The 27,622-nt window shown below is 61.8% G+C and overlaps 1 protein-coding gene across 1 annotated transcript in view; it reads left to right on the top strand.

Annotated features, from left to right (window-relative positions):
* Positions 1 to 27,622, top strand: part of LOC107157050 (SH3 and multiple ankyrin repeat domains protein 3-like) — a 106,631-nt gene that overhangs the window by 40,573 nt on the left and 38,436 nt on the right. Inside the window, exons 3-4 of the mRNA XM_048807614.1 lie at positions 1,853 to 1,919; positions 2,689 to 2,859. Coding sequence (XP_048663571.1) covers positions 1,853 to 1,919; positions 2,689 to 2,859 — 238 coding nt within the window. The remainder of the gene's footprint in view (positions 1 to 1,852; positions 1,920 to 2,688; positions 2,860 to 27,622) is intronic.

Here is a 27,622-nt window from a genome sequence, read left to right as displayed (position 1 = left end):
GACTCCGACAAACGACGCCGAGGAACACAGTTTGGCCCATGGCGATCCGTCCTCTGCCCCCCAAATTCCCACGCCCTTGAATGCAACATCGCCAGCCCCAGAGCCTTCACCGCTCGGCCCTGAGTGTCAAGTTCACAGACTCAGCTGAAGATCGTCCTCCACCCGGCTCAGACTGGAGGCCCAGTTCTTCCTGAGGCGAGATTCCCTGCAGGGAAACTTCCAGCAAGCCCCGCGGGACAGACACGGGACAGTCCCGATCCAGGAGGGGCACGAGCACAGCGAAAGGGGCCGCGGGCTCCAGGCAGTCAGAGCCAGCAGGGCTGCGCCAGCCTCCTCCGTGGCCCTCATGAACAGAGGCCGAGCCTTCTTGGGTCCTCCCAGTCCACCTCCCTCTCCACCTCGCTGCTCCTCAACGTGTTGTCTAGAATCTTCTCAGCTCAATAGTCCCTGTTGGCACTTGCTGCCACCAGCCCCGGAACCCAGTTAGACAGGTCCTTTGTCACCCTACAAGGACCCCTCTCCCCATTCCCACAGCGGCTCCCCACTTCCAGCCGGGCTCTTCCTGGAATGACTAACGTCCCTATTTCTAGAGGCACCTTCAGACTTCCAGCCCACCCCCCGTCCAGCCCCAAGGCGGGCTCCATGTGTCTGGATGCTCGTTACAGCAGCACAACACTGCCAGCACTGATTGCTGTGTTCGTGGGGCCTCTCCAGAGAGACCAGCATGACCCACGCACACACGCACACACATGTACCTGCATGTCCACACACGTGCAGACAGTCCGCAGCTTGCAATGGTTTTCCCTGTGCTGTGGTGTAGCCAGCTATGATTCAGTGGACACCGTACCTCAGACTTTGACTGTCCGTCTTTCCTGGCTGGCCGTGCTCCCTGGTGCTCTTTTGCAATGCTAACAGTGATGGTGAGCAGCAGGGTCCCGGCAGCCTGCGATGGCGGCAATGACCACTAATGCCGTGGCCTCAGGTGTAATGCGCGGGAGTCAGCGGTAGGTAGTGCGTTTCCACCTCCAGGGTCTTAGCTCACCATGTGCTTATTGACACAGAAGCCCTTGGAGTCAAGGGCCCTCCCCGTGGGCGAGCGTGTGCAGGACCAAGAGGTCCTGTGAGGCCTTGGCTCGTGGGATCGTGGGGCCGGCAAGTCTGCGTCTGAGCCACCGGAAACTCAGGCAAGAGCAGAAACTGCAGACGGAGGCTCCTTCCCCCCCGGGAAGCCCCGCGTAGCTCCTAAGGCCTGTGCAGATTGCGAAGGCCGCCCACACCACCACCTGGGGCAGCCTGTTGTCGATGTGTGTGTCCCGGCTGGTGTCCTGTGCCTGCTGGCCTGGCACCCAGGGTCCCCTTGGACACCGTGAGCTTGCCCGTATGATCTCTGGAACTTCGCACGGGTTCCTTCTGATGCACCCCTGGGTGTGCACACACCTGGGGCAGGGGATTCACTCAGCTGGAGACACTTGCACTTGGCTGGCCGTTCTGCAGCCGTGGGCACTGGCAGGGCCAAGCGTGGGCAGGCAGGCCATCTGGGAGCACAGGAGGCAGTTCCTGGTGGGGGTCCAGGCTCTGGCCTGCTGACTTCTCCACTGCTGGTCAGATGACCTCCCTCTCTGCCTCTGGGTCAGTCACGCTCACTCCCATGGTCCTAGTGAATGGCAACACCATCATCACCAAGTGACCAGGAGGCTGGGACGAGCTCTGGGTGCTGGGCAGGTGGGAGCGTGCGGGTCAGCAGCAGCCTGGAGAGCTCTGTGGGCCCCCTGTCCTGGGCCTCCCTTGATATGAAGCCTGTGAACCCCCCGTTGTGCCGCTGGCCCTGACCTCATGTGGCTTCCACTTGCAGGTGGCGATCATCGCGGGCAACTTCGAGCTGGCAGAGTACATCAAGAACCACAGGGAGACGGACGTCGGTGAGTAGGCACGTTGGGTCCAGCAGGGAGACTCGAGCCGGCTCCGACGCCCTCCTGGGATGGTGCAGAGCCGAGAGCAGCTCTGCGTGGACAGCCTCCCCCACTCTGGCCCTGTGTGTCCCTAGCTTGCAGCAGAGAGGCCAAAGGAGACCCTAGACACTGGGCCACCTGATACGTGCTACCTGCTTCTCAGGAGGAGACACTGGTGTCTGGGTCTAGGACTCCCCACCTGATCAGGTCTCTCATTCCCCCAAGTGTTGAAAACCGACACATACCATCGTGCACGTGTCCACACTGTATAGGGCACACAGCCCGGGGTGCTCCCTCGTGTGCGTGGTTGGCCTGGGTGCTACGTGGCTCCACCAGTGGGACCCACGTGCCTCTGTGGCAGGAGGTGTCGATGGCAGGTGTTGTGCTGAGCAGGTGGGGGCTGGGAGATCCTGAAGCTTCCTCGCGGATCTTTGCTGGGAGCCTGACACTGCTCTAAAGATCAAAGTCATAAAAATCTAAACGAGAAAATGAGCCCCAAAGCCAGGGAAGGGGGCGGCAGGCAGGCTGGCTACGCGGCAGGCCGTGGCCTGGGTCACAGGCCGGCTCTCACGGGCCTGACTCATCTGCAGCCGCAGCAGGAGTGTTTGAGGGAAGGTGCGTAAGGCACAGCCCCCTTCTGCCCCTGGACGGGGAGGAGAGCCCCAGGGCCCTCGCCCTCCCCTCCCATGGCCTCCTCCTCTCTCCCCGTGATGGTGCTGATGACCGTTCCCCTTTTTAGTGCCCCTTGTGCCAACCAGGAGGGCAGTCTCTGGGGCTCCTCCTTATACTCATCGCCCTGCCGTTGGCTGGGCCCAGTCCTGCACCGTGGATGAGCCCGCTGGCCTGTTGCCTCCAGCCCCGGGCTTCCACAGGACCTGCAGCGGGGAGCAGTCCCGTTGGACCGGCAGCGGTGAGCTTCGGAGGGTGGCATCGTCCCTCCGGGGGTCGGGTGGGCTCCTGGGGGCCCCGAGGAGCAGCAGATAGAGCCTGCCCCTCGCTGCCTGTGCCCCTCACCCTGTTTTGGCGCTGGAGAGAGTGGGCTGTGTGTCTGGCTGTCAGGTCTCTGTGTCGAGTGTGCCGTGCACAGCTGTGGCTGCCCCTGCTCTGCTCAGGTGATGGTGTGACGGGAGCCACGCGCCTGGCTGCCACCCCCTGCAGCCTGCGCTGGGCACCGGGGCTCCTGGAGGCTGCATGGATGCCCAGGCATCCCGTCTGTGAGCCCAAGTCACTTAATGGCTCTGAGCTCCGGGCCTGCCCCCCAGCTGCACCAACGCCCCATGAACACACTATAGAGGTGGACGCGTTGACATCTGCAGAGCCATTTAGGGAAGGAACTGAGCTCATGGGGTGCTGGGGTCTGTCTTCCTGCCACCTCCCCAGGCCAGACAGCAGAGTAGCAGGAAAGCTGGGCTCAGATCTGTAACCCAGCTACCGGGGCTGCAGAAGCCCCACGCCCAGCAGGGGGGGACACCGGCGAGTGGGGACCCCAACCTAGGGCAGCGGGCCTTGCTCCTGGAGTCCCTGGATGCAGAGCCCGAGTCCATGGCTCACCCCGTAACGAGCGCTGTGATGCGCCTATTACGGTCATTAGCTGCCCACCTGCCTGACGCCTGCAGCCGGGCAGGGGCAGGAAGAGCCTGCTCACCTGGCGGGAGCGGAGCCTTGCCCTGCGCCCTGCTCTGCTCCGCCGGCCGCTCACAGCCCCTTCCTCCCTCCGCAAACCTACGCACCAGCCACCAACTCCCCCCAGGTCAGAGCTACGTGTCCAGTCCCTGACGCCCAGCTGATTTGAGGGGCCTCCTGGGGAGGCACATGGCCGTCCTCTCTTTTGAGATCCAGTTAGCTTCCCCGCCTGTGCCGTCTTCCTTCTTGTTCTTATGAAAGTGGGGGCTGTCTGGTGGGCAGGTCACTGACCCACGCTGGACAATTATTCAAACAGCAGGCCCTGCCCCGAGGGCGTGCGGCCTCCAGGGCTCCCTGGGGGGTTGAGCAGAGCTGCCCCACCCCCTACCTCTGTGAACCACCCGTCCCAGTGACATTGTGGTTTTTACCAGCAGTTGACAGGGAGTCGATGTCACTTGTGGCTTGCTTTGGGGGCTTCCCAGGGCCCAAGAGAGAAAGGAAGTTCAGAAAGTCTGCATTCCTCATGGGGACCCTTCTGCATCTCCAGAGAAGCCACAGAAACAGACGTCCCTTCACCTGAGCTTTGAACTAACTGGCATCCATGCAAACCCTGCCGTAGAAACTGGGCTGAAAACCTCCCAGGGCAGGAGTGAGGGGCGTGAGGCTGTGGGTCCACTATGAACCCAGACTTCACACCCTTGCCAGGTGATCTCAGCACTGGGTCCCCGGGACACCCTGGCTCGACACATCACAGGCCTCTAGGGCTGAACCCAGGGGGGCTTCTCTACCCCCACCCCCATCTGCATGGTCCCTCATTCCCCACGGAGGCCAGAGGTTGGGCATGTGATGGGGAGATCTGGTGTGCCCGTTCCCGTGACCCGCCTGGGCCTCGCAGCTTCCTGTGTGTGTCTGTCCTGTTGTCCAAGAGCCGCTGCTTCTGGCTGAATGAACAACAGCGGTGAAAACAGCTGGCGCACACTGAGTGCTGCCAGCCAGTGTCTCACGCACCACGTCACGTTCATTCAGGCCTCTGCGTCTAGTGCGGCCGTGTCCGTCTTCCCAGGAAGAACCTGAGCAGAGGTGTGGCCTTTGAGGTCAGGCCTCCCCGGAGCAGAGCCTGAGGCCAGGAGGCCCCAGGGCATTAGGGAATGGGGAAGGGGGACACCAGCACAGGCGGTCAGGGAGCGGTCAGTACCACTGGCCACCAAGGCTCCGGGGTCCTCGATGGGTGACGCATTTTGTGTGTCTACCTACTTCACATTCCTGGTTGGAGCAGGTGACTTCCTGGTGCCAAGGAGCAGCATGTCCCCCAGGGAACTTCAGGTGTCTGTGAGGTGCAGGGACCGTGTGTGGGCCCGTCCCGTCCTGGCCCAGCCCTTCCTGTGGTTTTAGGCAGGAAGGGCCTGAGGCGTCTGCAGGCAGGGCTTTTCCACAACCGCATGCTGGACCAAGTGGGCAGGCCAGGTCCCACCCCAAAGACACCTGGCCCTGCGGCTGGCCTCTCACCCCACAGCCCCACAGCCCCCACCCATGAGGCCCAGGCCTCCCCGACAGAGGGCAGAGGAGAGCAGACCGCCCACTGACCACCCACAGCACGGGCCCCTCACCACAGCCAAGGGGCCGCCTCTCCTCTGCCTTGTCCAGGCCCTGTGGCTCGGGGATCAGCGGGGCATAGTGTTCCCCTGCTCTGGGCCAGCTCCCCGTGGGCTTAGAAGGGCCCAGGAGGAGCAGGAGGAAGATGTGGTCACGGGCAGCAGGCGGACGGAGACCGGGGTCATCTGAGAACTGCTGGCATCCAAGGCTGCTGCCGTGGCCTCTCAACAGCTGCCAGCCAGGTGGTCACCCTGCATCCAGGTGGGAAGTCATGCTTTAGTGGATTCAGGGGCAGCAGCCTGCCCGTCCTGGCCTCCCACGTCCCAGTGAGCTCCCAGCTGCTGAGCAGACGGCTTCCCTCTGGGTCCTGGCTGCTCCTAGACTTCCCATCCAGGGTCACCGTGCACAGAGAGGCAGCCTCCCTGACTCTGTGCAGTGGCCGTGGCCTGGAGGTCAGGAGGGCCTCGGGGCCGCTGGGAGGCCTCGCACAGGGGCACCTGCTCTGTGGTAAAGGGGCTGGTGGCCGAGGAGGACCCACGTGCAGGGGTGTGGGGCCTCTGGGAGCCCCAGGGAAGGCGTGGCGCTGACCTTAGAGCCATGGTCCCAGGCTCCAGCAGGATGGCCGCCACCCTCCCGTCTGGAGAGCAGACGCTCCTCCTCCTGCTTGGACCCCCTGCAGGTCATCCTGTCTGCCTTTGGAGCCCAGGGACTGCGCTGAGCTTGAACGTCCTTGGGGACTCGGGAGGCCTGGCCCCTTGTCTTCACCTCCCTCAGACACCCCTCTGTTGACCACCTCCCCCGAGATGGCCCTGTGCAGACTTGGGGACTCGGAAATGTTTGCAGGCTCTTTGGGGGCAGATGACCAAGGAGGACAGAGTCCCTTTTGTCCCCACCCCACCCCCAGGCCCTACAAGTGGTGTTGAGAGGACCGGGGACCTGCACGCCCTCCCAGCCGCTGCCCAGCGGAGCCAGTGTGACAGCTCAGGAATGGGCACCGCACACCTGGCCTCTTAGACTGCTGCTGCCCATCCTGTTGTGGTCCCCAGGGTCCCCCTGAATCTTGAGGAGGTGCTCTTCCCTCCCCGCCCCAGCGCTGTCCTCCACTCACCCACAGGTGAGTCCTCCACACACCCTGCAGGCTCCTGGTGCCCGCAGGGTGTGCCAGGTCTGGGGCATCTGAGTCCCCCGGGAGCTGGCGCCGAGCACAGACGCCCAGGGCCCCGGGGCTGGCACAGCCTGGGGGGCCCCGGAGTCACAGTTTGGGGTTCCTGCAGAGGTCACTGCTGGAGGCCCACACTCTAGCCCACTGGGTGCAGGGCCCGCCTCCCGTGGACCTGGGCAGCACGTGAAGAGGGCCTTGGGTGGCTTCCCAGGGCGATACCAGGACAGCCACCCACCAGGGGCTTAAAACACCTGGGACTCGTTCTCACCCAGTTCTGAAGGCCAGCGTCCAGAGCCCGGCAGGGAGGGTTCTTTCTGGAGTCCCCAGGGGAGGACCTGCCTGTTCTCTGCAGCTTCCGGTGCTGATGGCTGGCACCCTGGCCCTCCTGGGCGGTGGAGGCTGGGCTCCAGGTTCTACCTCTAACCTCACGGCCCTCCTCTGTCCATGCCGCAGAGTTCCCTCCGCCTTGCTCTTATGAGGACATCAGTCTCTGGATTTAGGACTCACCCTAAATCCAAGATGGTCTCATCTTGAGATCCTTAAGTTAAATGCATCTGTAAAGATCTTATTTTCAAATAGGGTGGCCATCGCAGGGTCCTGGGGTTAGAACTTGGACGTATCTTCCGGGGCCACCATTTAACCCAGTGGGGGCATTGACACTGCTCCTGGGTACTTGGGGTACCTGCCCTGCCTGCCCACGGAGCCTGCGTCCCCTCTGGTCCCCACCCCATCTTGGGTCTTGGGGACAGGCACATGTTGGCACGTCCCTGCTGTACTGAGCGCATCATGCGGTCCCTTGGGAGCCTTGCTGGGGGTGTTCTGGGCACGGTGGGGCCTGTCCTTGCCCCAGGTCCTTCCAGGGTTGTGAGCGCGAGTGGCCACGTCTCCTCCTGACTTGAGTTGTACGGCGCTGTCCCTCTGCGCTGGGATCTCTTGACGGGCCAGGACGTGGCTGCACCTCCCCAGTTGAGGCTGTCCTCTGTCTCCTGACTTCCAAGGTGGGGAGGGGCAGGGGTCCCTGGGGGCTCTAGTCTCCTTCCTGTGCTGATCGTCTTATTGGGGTGGGCAGAGGCCAGGACGGGGCTGCGTCTCTCCTCCGCGTCTTTGGCTCCGTTTGACCTCTAAGCTGCTTAAGGGCAACGGGGAGAACTGAGACCTGCTCCCCGACCTGAGGCCATCAGCCCTCCCCTCCGAGTCGGAGCAGACCCTTCCCACCCTCAGGCAGAGGCTGTTTGCCAGACGGTGAGGGCCGGGACACTGTTTTGAAGAACCCCGATTCTGAACTTGGGGGAATGTTGGTAAGACCCCTCTCTCCTGTCGTGTTGGGGTGCACCTGAAGACAGGTGTGGGGAAAGGACCCTGCGCTGCACCTTGGGGTGGGAGGGGTCAGTGTGGCTGGCCACCTCAAGTGAGCAGATTCAAACCCTGAACCTCTTCCTGACTTGGCACATGGCTCCTCCATGAGGTGTCTTCCTGTAAAGTCCCTTTAAAAGATAAAAGAGCCCAGGGATCCTTTGTTTCCCCGACTCGGAAGTGCACTTCCAGGAGGTGGGTGCTCCCGGGGGCTGCAGCGTGGCTCTGAGATGACAGAGGGCAGCGTGTGCCCGGAGCAGTGGGACCGGTGGGCACTGAGGGCTGTGGAATCCAGAAATGGATCCGGGTGCTGCGTGGACGCAGCTTGGCTCCTTGAGCGAGAGAGACGTTGGCTTGCCGCACGGCTCCTTCAACGCCGGCCAGCGGGTCTCCTGCCCCCGTCTGAATCTGTGCTGCCTCTTCCTAACCCCCTTCCTCTTTAAAGAATTAAAAGTGACCTCCGTGAGGTTGTTTTATCAGCCAAGTCGAAGGAAGTGATGGTGTGGGAGCGACCGTGAATACCAAAGTTGATCCCTGGTTGCTGCCATCCGGTGTTTAGCTGGGGCTGAGCAGATGAGCCCAGCCGGGTGGACGCACGCTGGCCACAGAGCACTGAGATGACTTCTTTAGGACAGCAGTCCCCAAGAGCAAGGCTGGTGGGGAGCTGGGGAGCCCGCGTCCGAAACAGTCATGCAGATCCTAAGCGTGTTGCAAGCTGATAAGCCCTGGACCGGGTTAACCTATTTTCCAGGGTCTTTGTTGTTTTGGTTTCTGCCTGGCTTTGTGGGGAGATGCGCCGTCAGATGGATTAAATGACATGGGTTGTTCTTCTTCGGCGGAACAAGGTTTGTTTTCATGCGTCTCGTCTTTCTGCAGCGATGGAGCGAGAAGAGGGGTGTGTGTTTGTTGGAACACGGTGGCGGAGGGAGCTGGTGCGTGAGCCGGGGCGCCTGCCTTGCTGAGCAGCACTTGGATACAGTTGCTAGGTTGCCAGCTCCCGTGGTGGCTGTATCATGATGCTGTGGGTGCACATAGATGGTGGAGAGAGGGTGGTGTTTTCAAACAGATTTCTGAACGTGATAGCGTGTGTGTGTGTTTGTGGGTGAGGAGGTAAGATCCGGGGGGATTCTGCGCGGCGTTCCTCTGAGTACATACCTGTTTGGCGGTTACCACCTGCTGGGAAATAGAATAGGTCTGAGAAGATTGCTGTTTTCTTGGCATTTTGACTGTGAAATGTGCCACTTCCGATGAAGTGCTAGATGATGCTCCCAGGGGAATCACAGAGCCCTGTGTGTGCGGAGGACCCAGCCGGGCTGGGGAAGCCCCAGCCTCTGACCGCGACCTCTTTCCTTCGGTTAGATTGGGGGGGGGTGGGGGCCCTGCGGAAGCCCCCGTTGCAAGCTTTCTTGGGGAACATCAGGATAATAGATCGCCTTAAATTAAATAGCAATCACACAGCTACTGGCTGGCTGCTGGGAGATTATTTCCCAATCAAGTGCCGAGGAAGGAAGATAAAGCCCCACTGACCGGCTGTTCTCAGCAGGTGACAGGCTGGCCAGCACCGTGACCCCTGTGCTGGGGCTGGTCCTGTTCGCCTCTTCCCCTCTGCAGGGCTGGGGAGCCGTGAAGTCTGGGCAGGCCCAGCTCATGTGTGGCCCCTGGGGCACGTGTGTGCATGTGAATCACCTGTTCCATGCACAGGGCTGGCTGTCTTGTCCTGATGGTCATGTCCAGCTCTGGGCTCTGTCTGTGCTCCGGGTCGCGAGGGTGCTCCTCTGTCTACTGAGATCCGTCTTGTGTGTGGAGCTGAGGTCTGACTTCCCGCCATATGTATCCATCCAGAAGATTCCCGAATCACAGAGGGCAGGTGGATGTGGTCCAGTGACCCCTGTGTAATGGCCGTGCTCTGCAAACACGGAGGTTGGGATGGTGTTTCACATCCAGCTGATTCTGGCCAAGCCCTCGGCCGGTGTCCACTTGGGGTCCATTGCCATCTTTGGCCTGTGCTGTGTGTGCTGAGCTCTGAGGATGCCATCTTCTCTGTCCCTCTGTCCCCACCCCGTCACCCCCAGTGCAGGGCGGAAGCTGCAGGGACGTGGTGGCCCAGCCCCTGCCTCCGGTTGCCCCGCAGCCCTTCAACGCCACTCTTTCTTCTCGGGGCCCCCAGCACGTGGGGTGCAGCCCTTTGTATGACATCTCCTTCCTTAGCCTCAGTCAGAACTCACGGACGGCAGGCCCTGACCTGCCTGTGGGCTCTTCAAGTCCCGACAGGCTCTGACCTGTCCTGTGAAGGACTCACGGGTGAACAGAAACCACCCTCTGCAGGCCCAGTACGGCGCCAGGCACTTGTTCTCTTCACGGACTCGCCGTCCGTGCAGACCCGTGCAGCTGGGTCGAGAGTGCTCAGCCAGGGGTGGCCACCGCTCAGTAAAGTCCAGGACCAAACAGAACATGTCCTTTCTGTCCCTGGTGGGCTGTGGCCTGGGAATTCCTGGGAGTGAGCACACGAGTGTGATGTGTTTGACATTCAGCCAGAGAAGGCCACTCAGCTCAGCCGACTCCTGTCCGCAGGATGGGCCAGTGGGTTGCTCGGATTCCACACAGGGTGGTGCCTGCATTGCCGATCGGTGCCCGACCCCTGTCCCTTGTTCTTGAGCTCCTACCCAGGGCCCTCTGCACATGGAGGAGGAGATCCCCCTTCCTGGGTCCTGGTCCTCTCACCTCTGGTTGTGAGGTTATTCTGGTCCCCCTTCTTTCCCCTGAGCCTCCCGTCCTTCCCCAGCCTCTCACCTGAGCCTCCCGTCCTTCCCCAGCCTCACCCACTATGATCAACACCAGCACCATCTCCAGTCGAGGCTGCCTGACTTTCCTCTGTGCATTGGCTCCACCTCTGACTCAGTTCTAGGAGGTTGAAAGGTGTCCCCTTGGGCCTGGGGGGACTGGCTTTGCCTCTGCCCTGTTCCCACACCTCTGTGACCTCCCCACACCCTCTCTGGTGGGTCCTGGAGCCCTGCCGGCCCCTCTCCCTCTTTCCCAGCCTCCCTTGCTCTCTTGGCCAGATTCCAGCTTCTCTGCACTCAGTACTGCTCTCGCCCTGGTGAGGCCCTGGGCAGGTCTGGGGTCAGCAGGGACTGGGACTTTGTGTCCTGGTTGAAGAGCTGGACTTCTGACCCGCTGGGTCCCTGCAGATGGAGCACCTTTGCGCTGCAGTAGGCGGGGGTTGAAGTTGGCTCTGGGGGCTGAGGCCCGTGGGTGTGACATGCCAGCGCCTCCTGGGCCACCACAGGCTGCCCTGGCTGAACAGCAGCCACAGCTCCGGGCACGTGGCCCCTCGGTGCTGGCCATGCTCAGTGGTCTTACTCAGCCCTGTCGGTGGCCCTATCAGGCAGGTGCCTTGCCCTCCGCGTCACCGAGGAGCAGGTCAGGCTGCCTGGGGCTGGGCACTTGTCCAGGCCACAGGGTGGTGGTGGGGAGCTATGCTGTGAACCAAGTCTCACTGACTCTTCAGCAGCCTGCCACCCCTGCTCCCAGACCCAGCCTGTCCACCCCTCTGCAGGCCTCAGCCCAGCCCGGCCTGCACCCTGTGCTCTGCGGCCTGGGTTCTCCCTGCAGTTAGCTGCCCACCAGAGCCCTGGCCGCCCGAGCTTCTGTCCAGGTTGTCCTCTGCCCCTCCACCCGCCTTCCAAGGCCCCTCCCAGGCTCCCCCACAGCTGCCACGGCCCTCTCTGCCAGCCTGCGGGGGCCGCACCCTCCTATCCACCTTGTCACAGGGGCTTATTTCATTGATGTCACATGCATCGTCGTCCTTGGGCCAGCTGGGGAGTCAGGGGCCAGGTTCGGGTGGCTCACTGTCCCCAGCCTGTCCCCACCCCAGAGCACAGGACTCCTGAGCTTGTACTGAGAGCAACAGGGCAGGTGAACGGCAGGCGCTGACTCTCAGCAGGCGGCAGCCCCAGGACACCTGGTGGTGGTGGGGAGCTGAACCACTCCTGGGAGGGGCCCAGGATCATGTGGCTCTCACCCATCCCCCACCTATGACCTTCCCGGGCACCGTCCCTCACTTCCCAGGCCTGGGAATGACTGCAGGACCCAGACCAGGCCCTTGCCAGGGGAAAGGGCCCTTCCTTCCCTGTGTCCTGCAGGAGGATCCCTTAGCCCCTAATGACCCTGGTGGAGCCATGTGTGACTTGGGGGAAAGCGCTGACCCCACAACGTCTGGACTTTCCTGCATACAGCCACTCGGGGCCTCCACACCAGAGTCGGCAAATATCCCGAGAAATCTTGATTTTTATCAGCGTGCAAAGGCTGCTGGGTAGTGGAGCTGGGGAAGGAGCAGGAGACCAGGTACCAGGAGGAGGCAGGTTCCAATGGAACACCCTCTGGGCCACCCCGGGCCAGTGGCACAGCGTCTCCCTGGGCCTCAGCTGCTTCTGCGGATGATCACCTCGCGGTCCCACCCCCGCGCGGGCAGCAGTCAGGATTCCCTTTCTGTAGAGCTGAGTCCAGATGCAAACCGGGAGGGCGGGTGGCTCTTGGGTGAAGCTCCTCGTGGGACTGCAGGTATTTGAGGCATTGAGAGGCGCGCAGGGCCTGGGCGAGTGTGCGGGGTAGAGTTAAACGGAACGGAGAAGAGGTTTCTAATTCTGGTTCTAATGAGTGTCAGCGGGGAGACTTGGCGGAGGCCGTTGTCAGAGAAGAATTATACTCCTGTGCATCCAAGTGGTGCCAAGCCAGAGGGGGAGGCCAAGAGCTAGCGAGGAGGAGGAGAGTCCCTGCCCGGGCTCCGTGGGGCTGTGCCCTGCCCTAGTGCGCCAGGCCCGGGCACCAGATGTGGACTTCAGCAAACTCTCATCGCCGGGCCATCAGCCATGGGGCTTCCCTGACCGTGCAGGCCACCAAGACGATCAAAGGCCCCCGAACATTCTCCTGCCCCAGCCCAGAGCCCCAAGATGTCCATCGGGACCTCCTGGGGAGGGCAGGAAGAGTGCGGGTAGACAGTGATCACAGGGACCGGAGGTCAGATCTGGGGGCAGCTGGGGTGTGGCCAGGGAGGAGGCCCGTTGCTGCCCCAAACGGACCCTGCTCTGCAGCAGCTTTGCCTGTGCACCCTTCCTCATGGCCCTGCGCCGAGCCCAGGAGCCCATGAGGGGAGCAGCTTCCGCCCTGGGCAGCCCCAGGGGGGACAGCTGATGAGCAGGAGGCCGCCCTCCCACAGCAAGCCCACCGTGCGTCCCTCAGGTGGCACTGAGAACAGAGGGCACCAGGTCTCTCTGCTGTTCTCTCTCTCCTTGACCCCACCCAGCCAAGGCCACCAAGGCCACCAGGGCGGTTGCTGCAGTGGGCAAGATCCCAGCACCAGAGGCTGTGCCAAGTGAGTCCTCAGACCCAGGGTTTCCATGGTGGACACGTGGCCTCCGGCGTCTTCCTGAGCATCATCCTATGAACTCTCTGGGCTGCTCCACGGCGGGAGCCTTCGCCCGGTGCCTCTGTGATCTGAATGTTCTGCCCCAAGTTTGGAGGGAAGTTGAGGTTCTGTTGAGAGGCCTGGCCTCATGCTGGGGTCTGTCCTCCAGAGACCCTCCTCTGGAAGCACGTGGCCACCCGGCCCCAGTTCCCACCCTCCGGGAAGATGCAGGCAGGTGCGCCGCAGGCAGGTCCGTCCTTTGGAGGGGCTCCCTTGTGTGTTTCCGCCGTGGCTAGAAACGGTGCTGACAATGTGGACATGGTGACCTGTTCCACGCTGTTGCTCTCTTTGTGTGCAGAGTGGATGCCCGGCAGGCCAGGCCCACATTCCTTCTCCTGCTCCTGGGAGGTGCGCTCACACCTAGAGCCTCGCTCCCCAGTGCCGGGCCCTCCCTCCACGGGGCCGTCTGCCCACGGACCCAGGCTCCACGAGGACAGAGCGCCAGGCACCCTGAGATCTCTCAGTGAAGTTTGTTGAATGGCTGGCTCTTCAGACCTGTTCTTTTACTGGTGCAGGAGAGAAGGGGCCACCGTGCTTCACAGTGAACATTCTCCTCAGCCTCTCCTTTGCGGGGCTGGACTTGCTCTGGGGGTCCACTGGGAGGACCCCCTGCTCCCGGCTGCTTGGACCAGAACATGTGGATTCTCTCTGATGGGCTTCGGCATCAGCCCATCCCAGCCACGTGGCCAGAGGGTGCCTTTGCTTTCTCCTCTCGTGACCCTGGGAGGGTCAGGGCTCGGTCTCAGAAGGCCTGGCTGGAGCTGGAGGAGTCAAGGGGTGGCGGCCCCGGGGTGGACATCTGCGGAGGCTGGGGAGAGGCCAGGGCTCCGCCTTTCTCCCCGTCACAGCGGCTCCGTTCAGCTCTAGCCAAGGGCTGGTTCTAGGCCGTGAGGTCACCCTGTAGCTTGAGGACCAACAGGGGACAAATGCTGGAGAGCATGGTGGCACCACAGGGGCCCAGCATGGTGGGACAGGAAGCTGCCGGAGTTGTCCCAGAAGTCACGCTGCCTCAGAACGAGGTCAGAGCCAGCCCAGGCCTTCGGGCTCCGACCCCGGCGGGCGTCTCCCAGGCTCTGCTGCTGGGACAATTAGAGCTCTGTGTGCTCCGAGAGGGAGCAGAAGACTGAGAGCCCCACACGTTGCTCCCTCCATCAGGAGGATCGGCGTCCCTGTTGGGCCAGGGAAAGGGACGAAGCCCCGTGAGTGGGGCGAGGCCCATGGCGTGGCGAGGCAGGAAGGGACGTCTGCCTGTCGGTCACAGGGCAGGGTGTGTGTTCCGTGGCCAGAATCTCGCAGCACCTGAGTCCTTCTGAACCCCCCAGGTCCTGGAGCTGAGGACTGTGAGGACCAGGCACTGGGCGCCCTTTTCCAAGTGCTCGCTCGGTCCCTCGTTTGGCTGAGGTTCTAGCACCGTCGCCCCAGCACGGAGGACCTGGCCACGCTGTCCACTCTTGGGGGAGTAACTTATTTTAAATTGCCCAGTCCCCGAGAGACACTCCGCCTGCATGTCCTGTGGCGAAGCTGCCCCTCCCTGAGCCTCCACTTCCCTGTCCGGGAATAAACAGCAACACTGACAGCTGCTCGCCACGCGGCCCCCGCAGAGCCGTGGCGAGGGCCAGCGGGGGGCCAGCGCCCAGGTGCAGACGCCAGGAGGCACAGGTCCGCAGAGGATCTCAAAGGTCACGGAAGCGAGTGTCCACCCCACTCACGTTAAACGCCATCAGGGACCAAGTGCTCCTTCCCCGGGGCTGGTCCAAGCCCTATGCAGCTGGGCTTCGATCAGGTATCTGCAAAACCCTTTTCAAAGGTCTTCTCCTGGAGACCCCAGTCACGCATCCCTGTGCCCCATAATGGCACCCCAGTGATGCGCCAGGTAGAGGGCAGTGGTCCCACAAGGTCACCAAGGAGCTGAGAACTCCTGTCATCTGTTGATGTCACAGCCGCATCAGGTTATGGAGTAACGCGTCACTCGTGTGTCACGTGACCCTGGAGGATGCAAGCTGCTGGGACTACAGGGACATCAAAGTGCAGTGCATACAGTCGGCGCCCATTGCCGTGCCATGGGTTTACATATGTGCTGTACTTCATTCTCTTTGGGGCGCTGGGGTTTGAACTCAGACCTTAACCCCACCCCAGCCCGACTGCACTGTACTGGGTCTTGTCCTGGGGGGGGGTCCCCTAGCTGTAGAGGTTTGCTGGGAGCACGACGTGCCATTGGTCTCAACTGCATCAAGAGGCCACATCTGACCACTGCCCACCCCTCCCGGGTTGAATGAGCCACACCCTGAAATCACCCGTGACGCGTCCCTCGTTACTGAGCGTGACCGTAGGTGCACCGTGGTCCTCAGGCACACGTGGACCCGCTGGGTTCCTTTGACATAAGTTAGGTCTGTAGGGTTGGTGGTGGGCACCAACCCGAGAGCCAGTGGCTCTGGGACTGGTGGGCCCACCACCTTCAGCACCAGCCATCTACGGAGCCCTGGGCTCTCCTCCCTGTTTGACATGTGAGGTGGCCGCACGTGCTGGTCACAAGGCGTGATTTTTTTGTTTTATTTATTTTTGGTAAAGGCAGATTTCGGTGCTCATTGTCAGGGATGTTTCCTGGATTTGTATAATACCTTTAACATCGACACCGATCACAAACTCCTAAATTCAGGGGATAATGGTTATTACATGACTATTCCTGAAAATACTCTTGGCGTTTGGAGAGTTGTGCTCTGAGTGTCTCCCATGCTGGGTCACCTGTGGTTAGGATGCTGACCCGGCTAGCAGCTCGGGGGACCTGGTGCAGTGTAGATGCTCAGGAGGCAGTGGCTGCCTTTCACGTGCACATGCAAAGGCTCCCTGATTTACTGTGGCTTGACTTGTAATTTTCTGACTCTGTAATCTTGCAAAAGTGATGTGTGTTCAGTAGAAACCACACTTGAAATTCAGTTTGCGTCTTTCCCTGGCCAGCAGTTCACCCTCCGATCTGCTCCTGCGGCGCCTCCTGTCAGCCCCACGATGGCTGAGGAACACGCACCCCTCTGCGCTGGGCCGAGCTGCTGAGCTGGTAGGTGCAGCAGGTCAGGTGTATTTGAGGCATTTTCAAATTGCATAGAGCTTATTGGACGTGACCCCACCTAAGTCAGGACCTCTGCATAGTCTTCCTCCACTCAGGCACCCTTAGCTGGGGAGCCCTGCCCCAGCCCTGCCCCCTTCTTGGTCACCCCATTTGTATCATTGCAGTTGAGGACAGTTTGCCCGGGATGCTGGTGACAGGTGGCTGAGCTGGACTTGAAGGCTCTTGTCTGCTGGTTGGTACCACCACGGTGTCCTAGCCCATGAGACAGTGGTGAGCTCCAGCAACGCCTCCCAGGAACCGCCAGAATTGGGGACATGGGGGGAATGATGGACGGCGGTGGACAGTGTCTGTGTCCACCTCCTCCTCTGCAGAGCCGGCGGGTCAGGCAGGGGTGCCCGTGGGCTCTGCCCTGTGGGGCTCTCTGCAGTGGCCCCTGGAGAAGAGAACGAGCCTGGATCCCGGGTGGGCTGTGCGCGTCTCCTCACGAGGCACCCCCTGGGAGCTGGCAGGGCTGCCCCAGGCTGAGCTGTCAGTGGATGGTTAAGGAAGGGCTGTCCGCCATTCCCATTCCCTCACTTTGTTCATCAAAGCCCTGGGGTCACCATTGGTCAAATCACACCACCACAGCAATCATAGTCAATCCTCATCTAATTTCCTCTTAAAAACTTATTTCTCTACCCCTCCAAAGGTAAAAGTTGATATTGTCTGAAGACTCACTATGTGAATTTGGATGAGGGTTGGATTTGTGAAGCTGGCCGCTTGCTTCCATAACTACCCAACCCAGGACACGCGCGTCCCTCGTCTGGACACCTCTACTGACAACAGTGTCGCAAACCAAAGCCTCAGACTTGGCTCCCTCTGGTCTCAGAAGTGACGTAATGGCATGAGTGGCCACCACCCGGCCTGTCCCCATTCCTCCTGTTCCTGCCCATGGGGTTAATGCGAGGGGCACATATCGGGAGCTGGGTCCCCACCGTGGCCACATGGAGAACCTTTCAGAGATAGGGCCTGATGGGAGGTCACTGCCAGCCCCACTCCCCTGGCCCCCTGTCCTGTGGTGGGACCTCATCCATGCACACACTCCCTGCCCTCTTTGCAATGCCATCTGCCCTGAGGCTGCTCCTGAGCTAGACGGTGCTGGTGACATGCCTTCAAACCCCTAAAACCCAAGCTAACGGAACCTCTCGTCCTTGTCGAAGACTCAGCATTTCACTAAAGCAACACAAAATGGGGTCATACGTCACTTTCTGGTGTGGCCAGTCCATACTACTGTGGGGGTCCTTCTTCCTGCCCCAGCTGCTGGCCCCCCAGCCTGTCCTGTCTGCATGTGCCCTTCCTTCCCAAGCCCCGGCTCCTCTGCAGATGTCAGGACGGGGACCCTGGCTTCACACCGCTCCAGAACACATGCATCCACACACGCACACACACATATGTGTCCACACGTGCATGAATACACATGCATGCAAACACATACACACACCTATGTGCTCGCACATGCATACATGTGCACGCACATGCATGGACAGGCGTGCATACAAACATACATATACACACGTACACACACCTATACACACACTTATCCACTCGCATATACACATTTACACATACACATGCATGTGCACACACATGCTCACACATACATACACACATGCTCACACATTCACATGCTCACTCACATATGCACACAAACACTCACTTGGGCTTGCCCATGGCCGTCACAGCATGAAACCCAGCCCTGTGGCCTCCCGGAGCCTCCCTGGCCTCGCCTGCCCTTCCCTCCCCCAGGGACCAGCCCCTTACTCTGCACCCATCCCCCTCGAGGCTCCTCCACCAGTGGGAAGAGCGGCGGGTCTTGCCCTGGTTTTACCATCTGTAGTCCCACAGGTGGCAGCACAAGGTCCCCCTGCTCAGGTGACCTCTCCACACAGGTTCTGCCGTCATGCTGGTCCGTCCAGGCAGCCTGGGCACGCTCCCCTCATAGGGGCAGCAGCCACGTCCTCTGGGGCCACCCTCAGCCCATGGCCTGCCGTCCCTGCCAATCACACCTGCGGTTCCTCAGGGACCCGCTTCCCCCCGAGGCCCCCTCCTAGCTCTGGTAGATGTGAGCTTTGGGGGACACCGGGGTCCCCTGGAGGGCTCTCCTGGGCATGGGAGGTGGGGCCAAGGTGGTTCAGAGGGAAGGCCACGGATGTGACAGGGAGGTGCCAGGACCAGCAGGGTCCGTGGTCTAGGACCACCCCACTCCCCCTTGCAGCCACTCTACAAGGCCACTCCGTAGAACCCTGCAGCTTGGAGAGGACAACTCCCAGCGATGACAGTGACGTGTCACATGGCAGGCCCTGAGCCCAAGATGCCTACCCAAGAAAGGCCCCTGCAGGCAACCAGCCTTGTAGCCCTGGACACAGCGGGACCCGAGCTCCATCAGGGGCCGTCACCCTGGGCCTGACGGGGAGGGGCAGCAGTGGGCTCGGGTGGGCAGAGGCAGGCGGGGCCAGCTGACCGTCTGGACAGAGTCCACTGCACACCTGCTGGGAGTGTTGATGGTCCCAGTGTGGGGCAGGGAACTGTGATAGTCCCCAGGGGTCCCTGAAGTGCAGGTCACTGCGCCCCAGCCCCTGCCCCAGGGGAGCAGGCCTGTGGAGTCCTGCAGGCCCTGAGGACACCAGTCGGAGCCTGGGACAAGGCTGCACCAGCTGGCCACTGAACACCACTGTCCTGGCCTCCTGGGGGCCCAAGCCAGGGCCAACGTGCCGCAGGCCGGCTCCCCCGGGCCCCTCCTTGGCTGGCAGACAGCGTCTCCTCCCTGTGTGCTCACCGGGTCCCCTCTGTGTGTCTGTCCAGATGGCCCCTCGACACTGGTCATGCTGGCTTGGTGTGCACCCTAATGAGCTCATTTACGTCACCTTGTAAGTCCCACTCCTCATAGGAGCTCAGTGGGGGTGAATGCAGCCCGCTCCTGAGCTCAGCTGGGTGTGGCCCCTGCAGGTGGCTCTGCAGAAAACTGTGGGTGGGGAGGTGCCTTCGCCTGGAGGGTCTCACTTGGGACTGGCTGTGGTCCCTGCCTCCTTGGACGTGCCCCCTGTGTGGGCGAGGCCAGGGCCGTCCTCCTGACGTGTTCACCAGTCGTGTCAGGTGTGGACATGACCCAGCTCAATGCACCTCTTGACTCGGCCATTTATAGCCTGTGTGACTTAGCCCAGGTCACCTGCCCTCTCTGTGCTGGGGTTGCTTCTCTGTGTCACTGAGATAAAGTCAGCGTCCTCATGCAGTTCTGGGACATCAGCGGGCCAGGCCTGGAGCAGTGGGGCAGAGGGCTCATCCCTGTCATTGTCACCGTGTCATTTCCATCTCACAGATGGAGGCACTGAGGCCTGGGTGTTCTGGGACTTGGCCAGACTTGTCACAGAAGGTGCAGGGTGTGGAGCCAGGTGTGTCCAGGAGCAGATCAGGTGCAGGACAGGTGTGCGTGGGTCGTCTCTGCCCCTAGTCCCTCCACTCCCGGGGCCACCGCCCTCCCTGCAGCCTCTGGCCCAGGCTGTGAAAAGAGGGGGGGGTTCCCACTGAGACGAGAAAACGCTCTGCTGCGTCCCTGTCACGGAGCGCAGATCCCGCGTGCCAGGCTGGGTGGGGGGGCGTCATTTGCCTCAGCAGCAGGTGGGCCGCAGGTTTGCCCGGAATCGACCCTGGTGGGCCTGGGGGCAGGCGCAGGGTCAGCACGTGAAATTCAGACCAGCCGCGTGCCCAGAGATAGGGTCTAGCGAGGGCGGCTGGTGCGGGGCCGCTGGGAGCCTACTGCCCACCGTGGGCCTGGGACGCCATGCTCAGTGCTGGGGACTTCCTGACAAGTGTCACCGTCGAACAGGCAGGAAATACCAGGTTGGATGTCATTGCAGGATAACGGCTCGTGCTGCTGGGTAAACGTGAGGGAGCAGTGCCCAGGGGTAGTGCCATCCTTGAGGGAGCAGTGCCGGGGTAGGGGGGGGTTGTGCCCTCGGGGCTCTGAACTTGACCTGAGGAGGACCTCCTTGGGGCTCTTCCCAGAGGACGTGTGCTGGCCTCTCCCTCAGGCTGCAGCTTGGTGGCCTGGGGAGGAGGTCCCAGCAGGGAGGGCATGTCCATGCCACAGACCAGGGATGGGCAGCTGGGCTCATCCCGCCCGGCCCACACTGAGGTCCCCTGCAGGTGCACGTGGCCACTGGCCATCAGCACCCATGAGGGCTTTGTCCCCTGGAGGGCTCTGGCCCTGCGTCCCAGCACCCCGTCTGAACTGGGTCGTCCAAGGATGCAGGCAGTGCGCCTTCACCAGATGGCTTCCTCTGTGGGCACGCGTGGACTTGGGGCTGTCACTCTCTTGTCCTAGGACCTGAGAGAGTCCCAGGAGGGAGACCATCCCCAGGACTCTGGGCTCTGAGCTCCGGTTCCCTGTCCATGCTGCCGGTAGCCACATCTACACAAGTCATGCAGTGTCCGGTGTCCCAAACATGGACTCCTGTCCTGCCTGTCACCTGAGCCACCATCAGGGTGAAAGAGGACTGTCCCCCTGTCACCTGGAGTTGTCCTGGGCTCTGTCCCCCTGAAGTCCTGGCCAGCACCTGTGCATGTCCCATAGGCAGGCACCGTGTGGCCATCTCTGGGAACCACTCAGGAAGGTGCCAGAGACCAGGTCTTGGGGCACAAGTCCCCCAGATCATGGGCACCTTTGCCTTACCAGCAAGAGGGGAGTGTGGCCCTCGCCCTTGGAGCAGGTTTGGGGGAGGGGGAGGGGACAATGTTCAAGGCCACCCCTGCTGTGGCTGGTGGTGTCAGGGAGGGAGAAGTCCAGAGGGGCATCTCCAGCACTGGGGTATCCCCGGCTGGTCAGGTGCAGTAGCGCTGACATGGGCAGAGCAAGGCAGGTGGGTGGGGGGACCTGGCAGCTCCAGAATCGAGCCGTTCTGAGAACCCCACCTGATAGTGTGGCCTGAGAGTGGCCTAGAGGCAGCCGGGGCAGAGGACAGCAATCCACAGGGCCTCCTCGGTCAGCGGTCAGCCGGCTGCAGCTTGCGCTGTCTGTTTAGAGGTTAGTTAGCGGATGCAGGGCCAGCTGCACTGAGCAGCTCAGTCACCGTGAATGACCCTACATGGCCTGGCCCCCCCGGGCCCAGGGGTGTAGGTGCCAGCCCACTCCCGTGGCCCACAGCAGATCTATCAGCAGGACCGAGGTGCTTGGTGGGGTGACTGGGCGAAGGGGGTGGGCCTCGCCCTCATCAGCCCTCCCTGGCCCTCCTGTGGCCCAGGACTGTGCCCTGTGGGAACTGCTTGGTGCACTGGGGCGTTGGGGTGCCACCCTGGGGCAGAGACTGGCTGTGGAGCTGCATCTGGTGACAGGGTGGAAATCTGTCAGATGGAGACAGGAAACTAGCAAAGTGGCTCTTTGGAGACCCCAGAGTGTCCTGGTGTGTGGGGGCGGTCTGCTCCGTCCTTGAGGACGACAGGGAGAGCCGTTGGGGTTGGGGCCGAGTCCAGCCCCAGATTTGTCCTCGCTCAGTGTTGGATGCTGTCCTTGGACCCCAAGAGCAGGCGTGAGCCTTTGGCGCTCAAAGGGCGAGGCGGGCAGCAGCGCGCAGTCTGGACTTGGGGGGTCAACAGGAGGAAGGTGGAGCCGCCCCCTGGGGGACGCTGTCCCTGGTGCTCCCCAGCCTCACCTGTCTCCCCTCGTCTGGCGCCGGCTCTTCTCTGTGGCCACCAGGGAATGCTGGTCACCAGGTGTGGCTTTCCCCCCGTGTCTTGTTTCTTAAACTGACCCAGGTTCCCGGCTCCCCTTGTCTGGCCTTTTTGGTGGCTCCAAAGCCGCCATCTCTGTTTGGGACTGGGCACGCCAGAGTTTCTACCTGCCTGGGGTCCAAGTCTTGCTGGGCAGGTGCAGACCTGAGCAGACCCCCCCTGTGGTATGTGGGTCAGAGTCAAGTCCAGAAAACGGTGACCACCGTGGGCCTTTCAGACAGGGCTTCGGTGCGGGGAGGTCACTGCCCCTGTGCTGTGGGCTGCGAGAGCCCAGGGTCAGGCAGCGGCCCCGGGTGAGGAGCTGCAGGAAGCAAGGGGAGACGGGGAGGAGGAGGGTCCCGCAGGGCCCTGCGTGAGGCAGCCGCAGGGCCAGGGGCCATGCCGGGGCTGAACTGCGAGGAGGGCCTGACCCAGGAGGGCAGGATCTCGGGCATCTTCCTGGACACTGGGTCCTCGGCGGGCAGCAGCGCCCAGTGCAGGGCTGGTGTGAGCCCAGCTCTGAGTGAATGCGTGAAGGGACAGAGCGAGGCTCCTTCAGAGAGGAAGCCCTCTGCTTTGCTGCTGGCTGCATCAGAGGGCAGGTGTGGCCAGCAGCTCCGGAGGTGCCCGCCCGGCCGGGGTCCAAGGGGATTCTGAGGGCCGCAGATTTGGATGCACCTGGCCTCGGGTTTGCTGTCGCACCTGCCCACCCTCCCAGGATGGCCTGAGCTGATGGGTCACTGGGGAAAGAAGAGACTCGGGCTGCGACGTACCCAATGCAGGGCACTGGACGCTCCTAGCAGAGTCACCCTGACCGACGTCCACGTGGATTCTCTCCTCCAGGGTGCCTCCTGCATTCCTTTCTGGGCCCCCCGGACGGCAGCTCGGGGCTCCCGGGCTCTGGCTCTTGGTCAGGCTGACTTTGGGCAGTGTCTTCTCCTGCTGCGTCATGGCTTGTCCTGTGAGAGAGACCACCAGCCAGGACGCCACCTGGCCTCGCAAGTGCCCCCTCCTGGCACCCTAGGGGGCTGCAGGTCTGACTCGGCCACACATTAATGGGCATTTCAAGGTCCACGGGGATCTACCTGCAGTGGACACTCTTGGGGTCTGGAAGAGGATGCCCTTGAACGTCCAGGCCACTGGGACCCAGGGCCAGGGACCAGGTGGGTTTCAAGCAACACAGCCTACGTCACGTCCTGGAGGATGGGAGTCCGAGGCCCGGGTAGCAGAGAGCACCACACGTCCCTTTCAGAGGTGCTAAGTCCATTCAGGAGGACTCCAGCGTCACAACAGATCACCTCCAAGGCCCCTCTCAGTACCGCCTCGGGGAGAAGGATCGCGACACATGATTGGTCACTGTGACGCGGGTGGGCAAGACTGAGCACCCTGGGCTGGCCCTGGACCAGGCTCCGAACAGCTGCTTCCCGGACCTCGGCCTCCCTGTGGCTGACACCCCAGCTCCTTCACCCCTCTGTCGGCCCCTTCAGTTTCCAACGTGCAAACCAACCGAGAGCCCCATGGTGTTGTCAGGGCAACCGGAGCCGGTCCTGGCTTTGCGAATAACAGTCCCTTGGAAGCACCCCTCCCTTGCCTGCTGGGTGACCAGAGCCCATGGGAGCCGTGGACGTGTGAGGGCAACGGGAACCAGGACATCCATTCTTCTCCTCTCCAGGCTGCCCGGGGAACAGAACAGGGAGGACCAGGTGCCTCTTCCACGGCTCCTCGTCTTGCTCTGCTCGGGCGGCCACAGGTTTAAAGCAGCGAGAATCCGCTCCTCACAGTCTGGAGCCCAGAAGTCCCAGGCCAAGGTGCAGCCGGGCTGGGCCTTGAGGCCCCGATGGCTGTAGATGGACCTTCATCTCATGTGGTGCCCCCACGGCCCCAGTGTCCTCTTTAGATGGTATCGTGCTGGACGAGTCCCACCCCGCGGTCTCACCTCAAGCTGCTGCTCCAGGGAAGACCTTTCCAGACAAGGTCCATCCTGAGGCGCAGGGGTCAGGGCGGACTCCAGTGTGTGCATGTGGGGGACGGGACAGAGCCCGACCCCTCGCTGTCCTGATAATTGGTGCTCAGCGTCTCCTCCCGGTGGCGGCCACCCAGGGCTCCAGAGAGGGAGCACCCAGGTGTTGTCTGTAGGAACTAGAGGGCAGGCAGCACCCTGTTTCCACCAGCCCATGTGGATGTAGACTTGGCCACTGGAACTTAGCGTGGAAAATGGGGAGTTGCCCTGGGAGCAGGTGGCCGACCCCATAGCGGGGGACATCCAGGTGTGATGCCCCTTCACAGCCATGTTGGGCTTCACGGGCTGCTGAGGATGCTCGGGGCTCGGGCAGACGTGACCAGCATCGAGTGGTCCACCAAGGCCAGGCTGTGGTAGACCTGAGCATGCGTGGCACCAGCTCCAGGTGAGACACCAGGGTCAGCAGAGACAGACAGACTGCCACTGCGTGAGCCTAGGTGACAGGGAGGGGCAGGTGGCATGCCCTGGGGGTCTGGGGGAATCCGGGTTAAAACCCCACCCCAGCCCTGCCTTTGAAGGGGAAGCCTCCCTCCCTGACCCCTGAGTCCCTGCCCTGCCCACCAGCCCACACCTGTGGAGCGTTGGCCACCCGAGTCCTGAGACGAGGTGGCTCCAATCCCAGGCAGAGAGCCGCCAGGAGGACAGTTGGTGACTCTAGGTCTGACTCCTCCAGTTCCTACCGCCAGCTCAGTGGGCCCCAGACAGTGTCCAGATGCCCAGCTGACCACGGGGCCCCACGGGCATCTTCCATGGCAGTGTGTCCAAAGCCAAACTCCCCTCTCCGCCCCAGCACGTGGGCTGTTGTCTTTTCCCACGATCCACCCAGTGTCTTGGGACAGAATCCTGTCCATCTCCAGACCCAGCTAGCATGTCCATCTGCAGCTCCACCGTCTGTACCCAGGTGCATGTCCGGCTGCCCCTGACACAGTCCACAGCCTTGTGCCGTGGCCTCCCAGGAGGGCTCTTCCTCCACTCCCGCCTGCAACCCACCTCTGCCTCACCAGCAAGGAGAGGGATCGTTCAAGGAAGAAAGAACATTAGATCACCCCCTCCCACCGAAAACCTTCGTTGCCCAGGGCTGACTGTCGACTCCAGGCCCCTTCAGGCCTCGGTGACTTGGGACGACCAGCTCTGACCCCAGACTTCCCAGGGGTCACCCTGCTCTGTACATCATGCAGGACCTCAGTATCCAAATTGGGCCCATCCCCGTTCCTCGTGACTGCAGCTCTGTGGTCTGAGCCTTCCTGGGCCAGGTGTTCTCCACCTCCAAGTTCCCTGAGGCCAGGGACCTCATCTTGTGGATCTCCCGTGCACTTGGTGGCACTCAGCCACATTGGTCTGATGGACAAGGGGCAGGACATGTAGCTGCCCCTTGCAGACCCCTCAGGCCTGCCTCTGCCAGGATCTTGCCAGAGCACAGACCCTGCAGCCTGCAGAGGCGACCAGGGGTGCTGTGTTCGCACCCAGCTGGGAGATTCAGAGAAACAAGGCCCTGGCTCGCAGCCGTGTGGGCTCAAGGGCTCTGAGGTGAGGCCAGCTCAGGGTGGGAATTTGCACCAATTTTTTTCTTAACACCAATTTTAATCTAAAAAGCCTGCTTCTTGCCAAATAGGACTTTTGATGAAAATTTTGATTGAAATTGCATGTTGTGATACAAACTCAGGTAGCAGCTAGGCTGGGATTTTTCTGGCAGAGCACACAATTATCCCCCCTCTTGTTTTAGAGCCTGTGTTCCCAGGGCGCAGTGAAGGACAGTGCAGCTCCATCCTAATGCACTTTCGGGCTGCTCCAGACCTCGTTTCTTGTGCTTTAAGACCATTAGTCCTTCCCGACCCATTTCAGAGGACAGATTGGAGGAACAACACCAATAGTCGCCAAGAGGAAACAGGCGGAACATCAGGGCCATCAATAAACACCACCTCGGACAGCAGGGCCGACCCAGTGACACGGTGGCACTCCCTAACCTGGGGTATCACCAGCTGGCTGGACTGGCGCTATGAACTGGGTTCAAAGGAGCTGGCTCTATCAATAACTAAGAAAACGGTGAAGAAACCACGCAGCACAGGAACACAGGTTTCTAAGGCGGACGTCCGGTTGACCCCAGGGGCAGCTCCAGCACTGGAAGGAGCAAGAGAGCAAGCACCCCGAAACCTCCTATTTGTTGGGGACAAGACGTTCGAGAAAGTTTCACCCAAATAAAGCAAGGGCTGGGTTTCAGGGGTTGCCCGTCCCCCTTAGGCAACGGCCAGGTAGGGCTTGAAGCAGGCTCCCTGCCCAGGGAGGGGGAAGGCCACTTGCCCTGCACGGGTTTCGCGTGTGCGCCAGACCCACCCCTACCGCTCCAGGCGGGGGAGCAAGCTCAGCCCAGGGCGACGGGTGGCCCCCACCCTGGGGCCTGGCTAAATTGCCCTGTGCCATTTGCCACCTTGGACTGGCAGTACCAGCCTGGCCTGGCTGCCCTGTTACCTGCACAGAGTGGGACCTGGAGGGGCTGGTCCTGCTCACAGTGGAGGGATGGCTGAAGTCACCTCCCAGGTCCCCAGGAGCACACTGTCTGAGCCACCTGCTGGAATCCTGGGGCTCAGGCTTTGGGGAAGGCTGAAGATATTCAGGACTTGCCCGAGGGCCTGCCACGGAGCCTGGTCCACAGCCTGGATCTCCCCTGAGTGGCCTGAGATCCTCTGGGTGGGGCAGTGGGGGAGGGCGGGCTGTGACTGACCCTGACCCTGGAGACAGGATAGAGGGAGGAGCAGAGTGAGGCTGGAGCAGACCGCAGAGCTCCCCACCCATGGGCCACGCCCACCCATGGTACCTGAGAAGCTCCCAGCTCAGGGGGTGGGCGGGGGAGAGTCTGCCCAGGTGTGATGGGTGAGCAGGGTCAAGGTCAGGAGGCTGTGGCAGAGCGGCTCCTGAGAGAAGGCAGGACCTTCACAGGAGGCTGTGTGAAGGTCACCTGCAGAGCAGAACTGGGGACCCTCATGGGCACCCCGGGGATCACTCCAACTGCTAGCTGGGGGAGCTTGGCTGCTAGTCTGGTGGTGAGGGGCAGCGGTCGGGCCTGCCTGCCTAGCGTTGGCCCCGAAGGTTTGCCGCTTCCTTGCCACGTGTCTTAGTTAAGCGTCTCGGCTTCTGTGAGCAACTCGGCCCCCTGATGGGACTACCTGGGTGGTGACTGGAGACAGGTGAGATGTGGCTGCAGGGTCCTGGGTCCCTGGCCGTGCCCTGGGGGTCATTGTCATCCCTGTGGTGGCACTCTCTGCTCCCAGGTGGCCTGTCCTGAGCTGCTTTCCTCCTCCACGCCCTTCTACCACCAGGCTCTGCCTCACCTTGGCCCAGAGCTATGGAGCCTCTGTGGAGCCTCTGTGGAGTCCAACCCCAGAAACCATGAGCCTCAAATTCCCCTCCCTCCTCTGCTGGCTCTCCTCAGGTCTTTTGGTCACGGCAGTGAAAAGGCTCGACTAGAGCAGGGGTGATGGCATCCAGCCAGCCCACTCCATCTATTATCCCCGGTGTCCCCTCCCCACCCATCCTCTAGCCCCTCCCCCATCTCTCCTTCCATTCGTCTGCCCGTCCTCCCACCACCCATCTGTCTTTCCGGCTAGCTTTCCGTGGACCCACCCCCCACTCCTCTCTCCACCCCTCTGCCCGCCCA

Source organism: Marmota marmota, unplaced genomic scaffold (genome assembly GCF_001458135.2).
Source record: "Marmota marmota marmota unplaced genomic scaffold, marMar, whole genome shotgun sequence".
Taxonomy (NCBI): Eukaryota; Metazoa; Chordata; class Mammalia; order Rodentia; family Sciuridae; genus Marmota; species Marmota marmota.
This window is presented reverse-complemented; position numbering and strand designations above follow the sequence as displayed.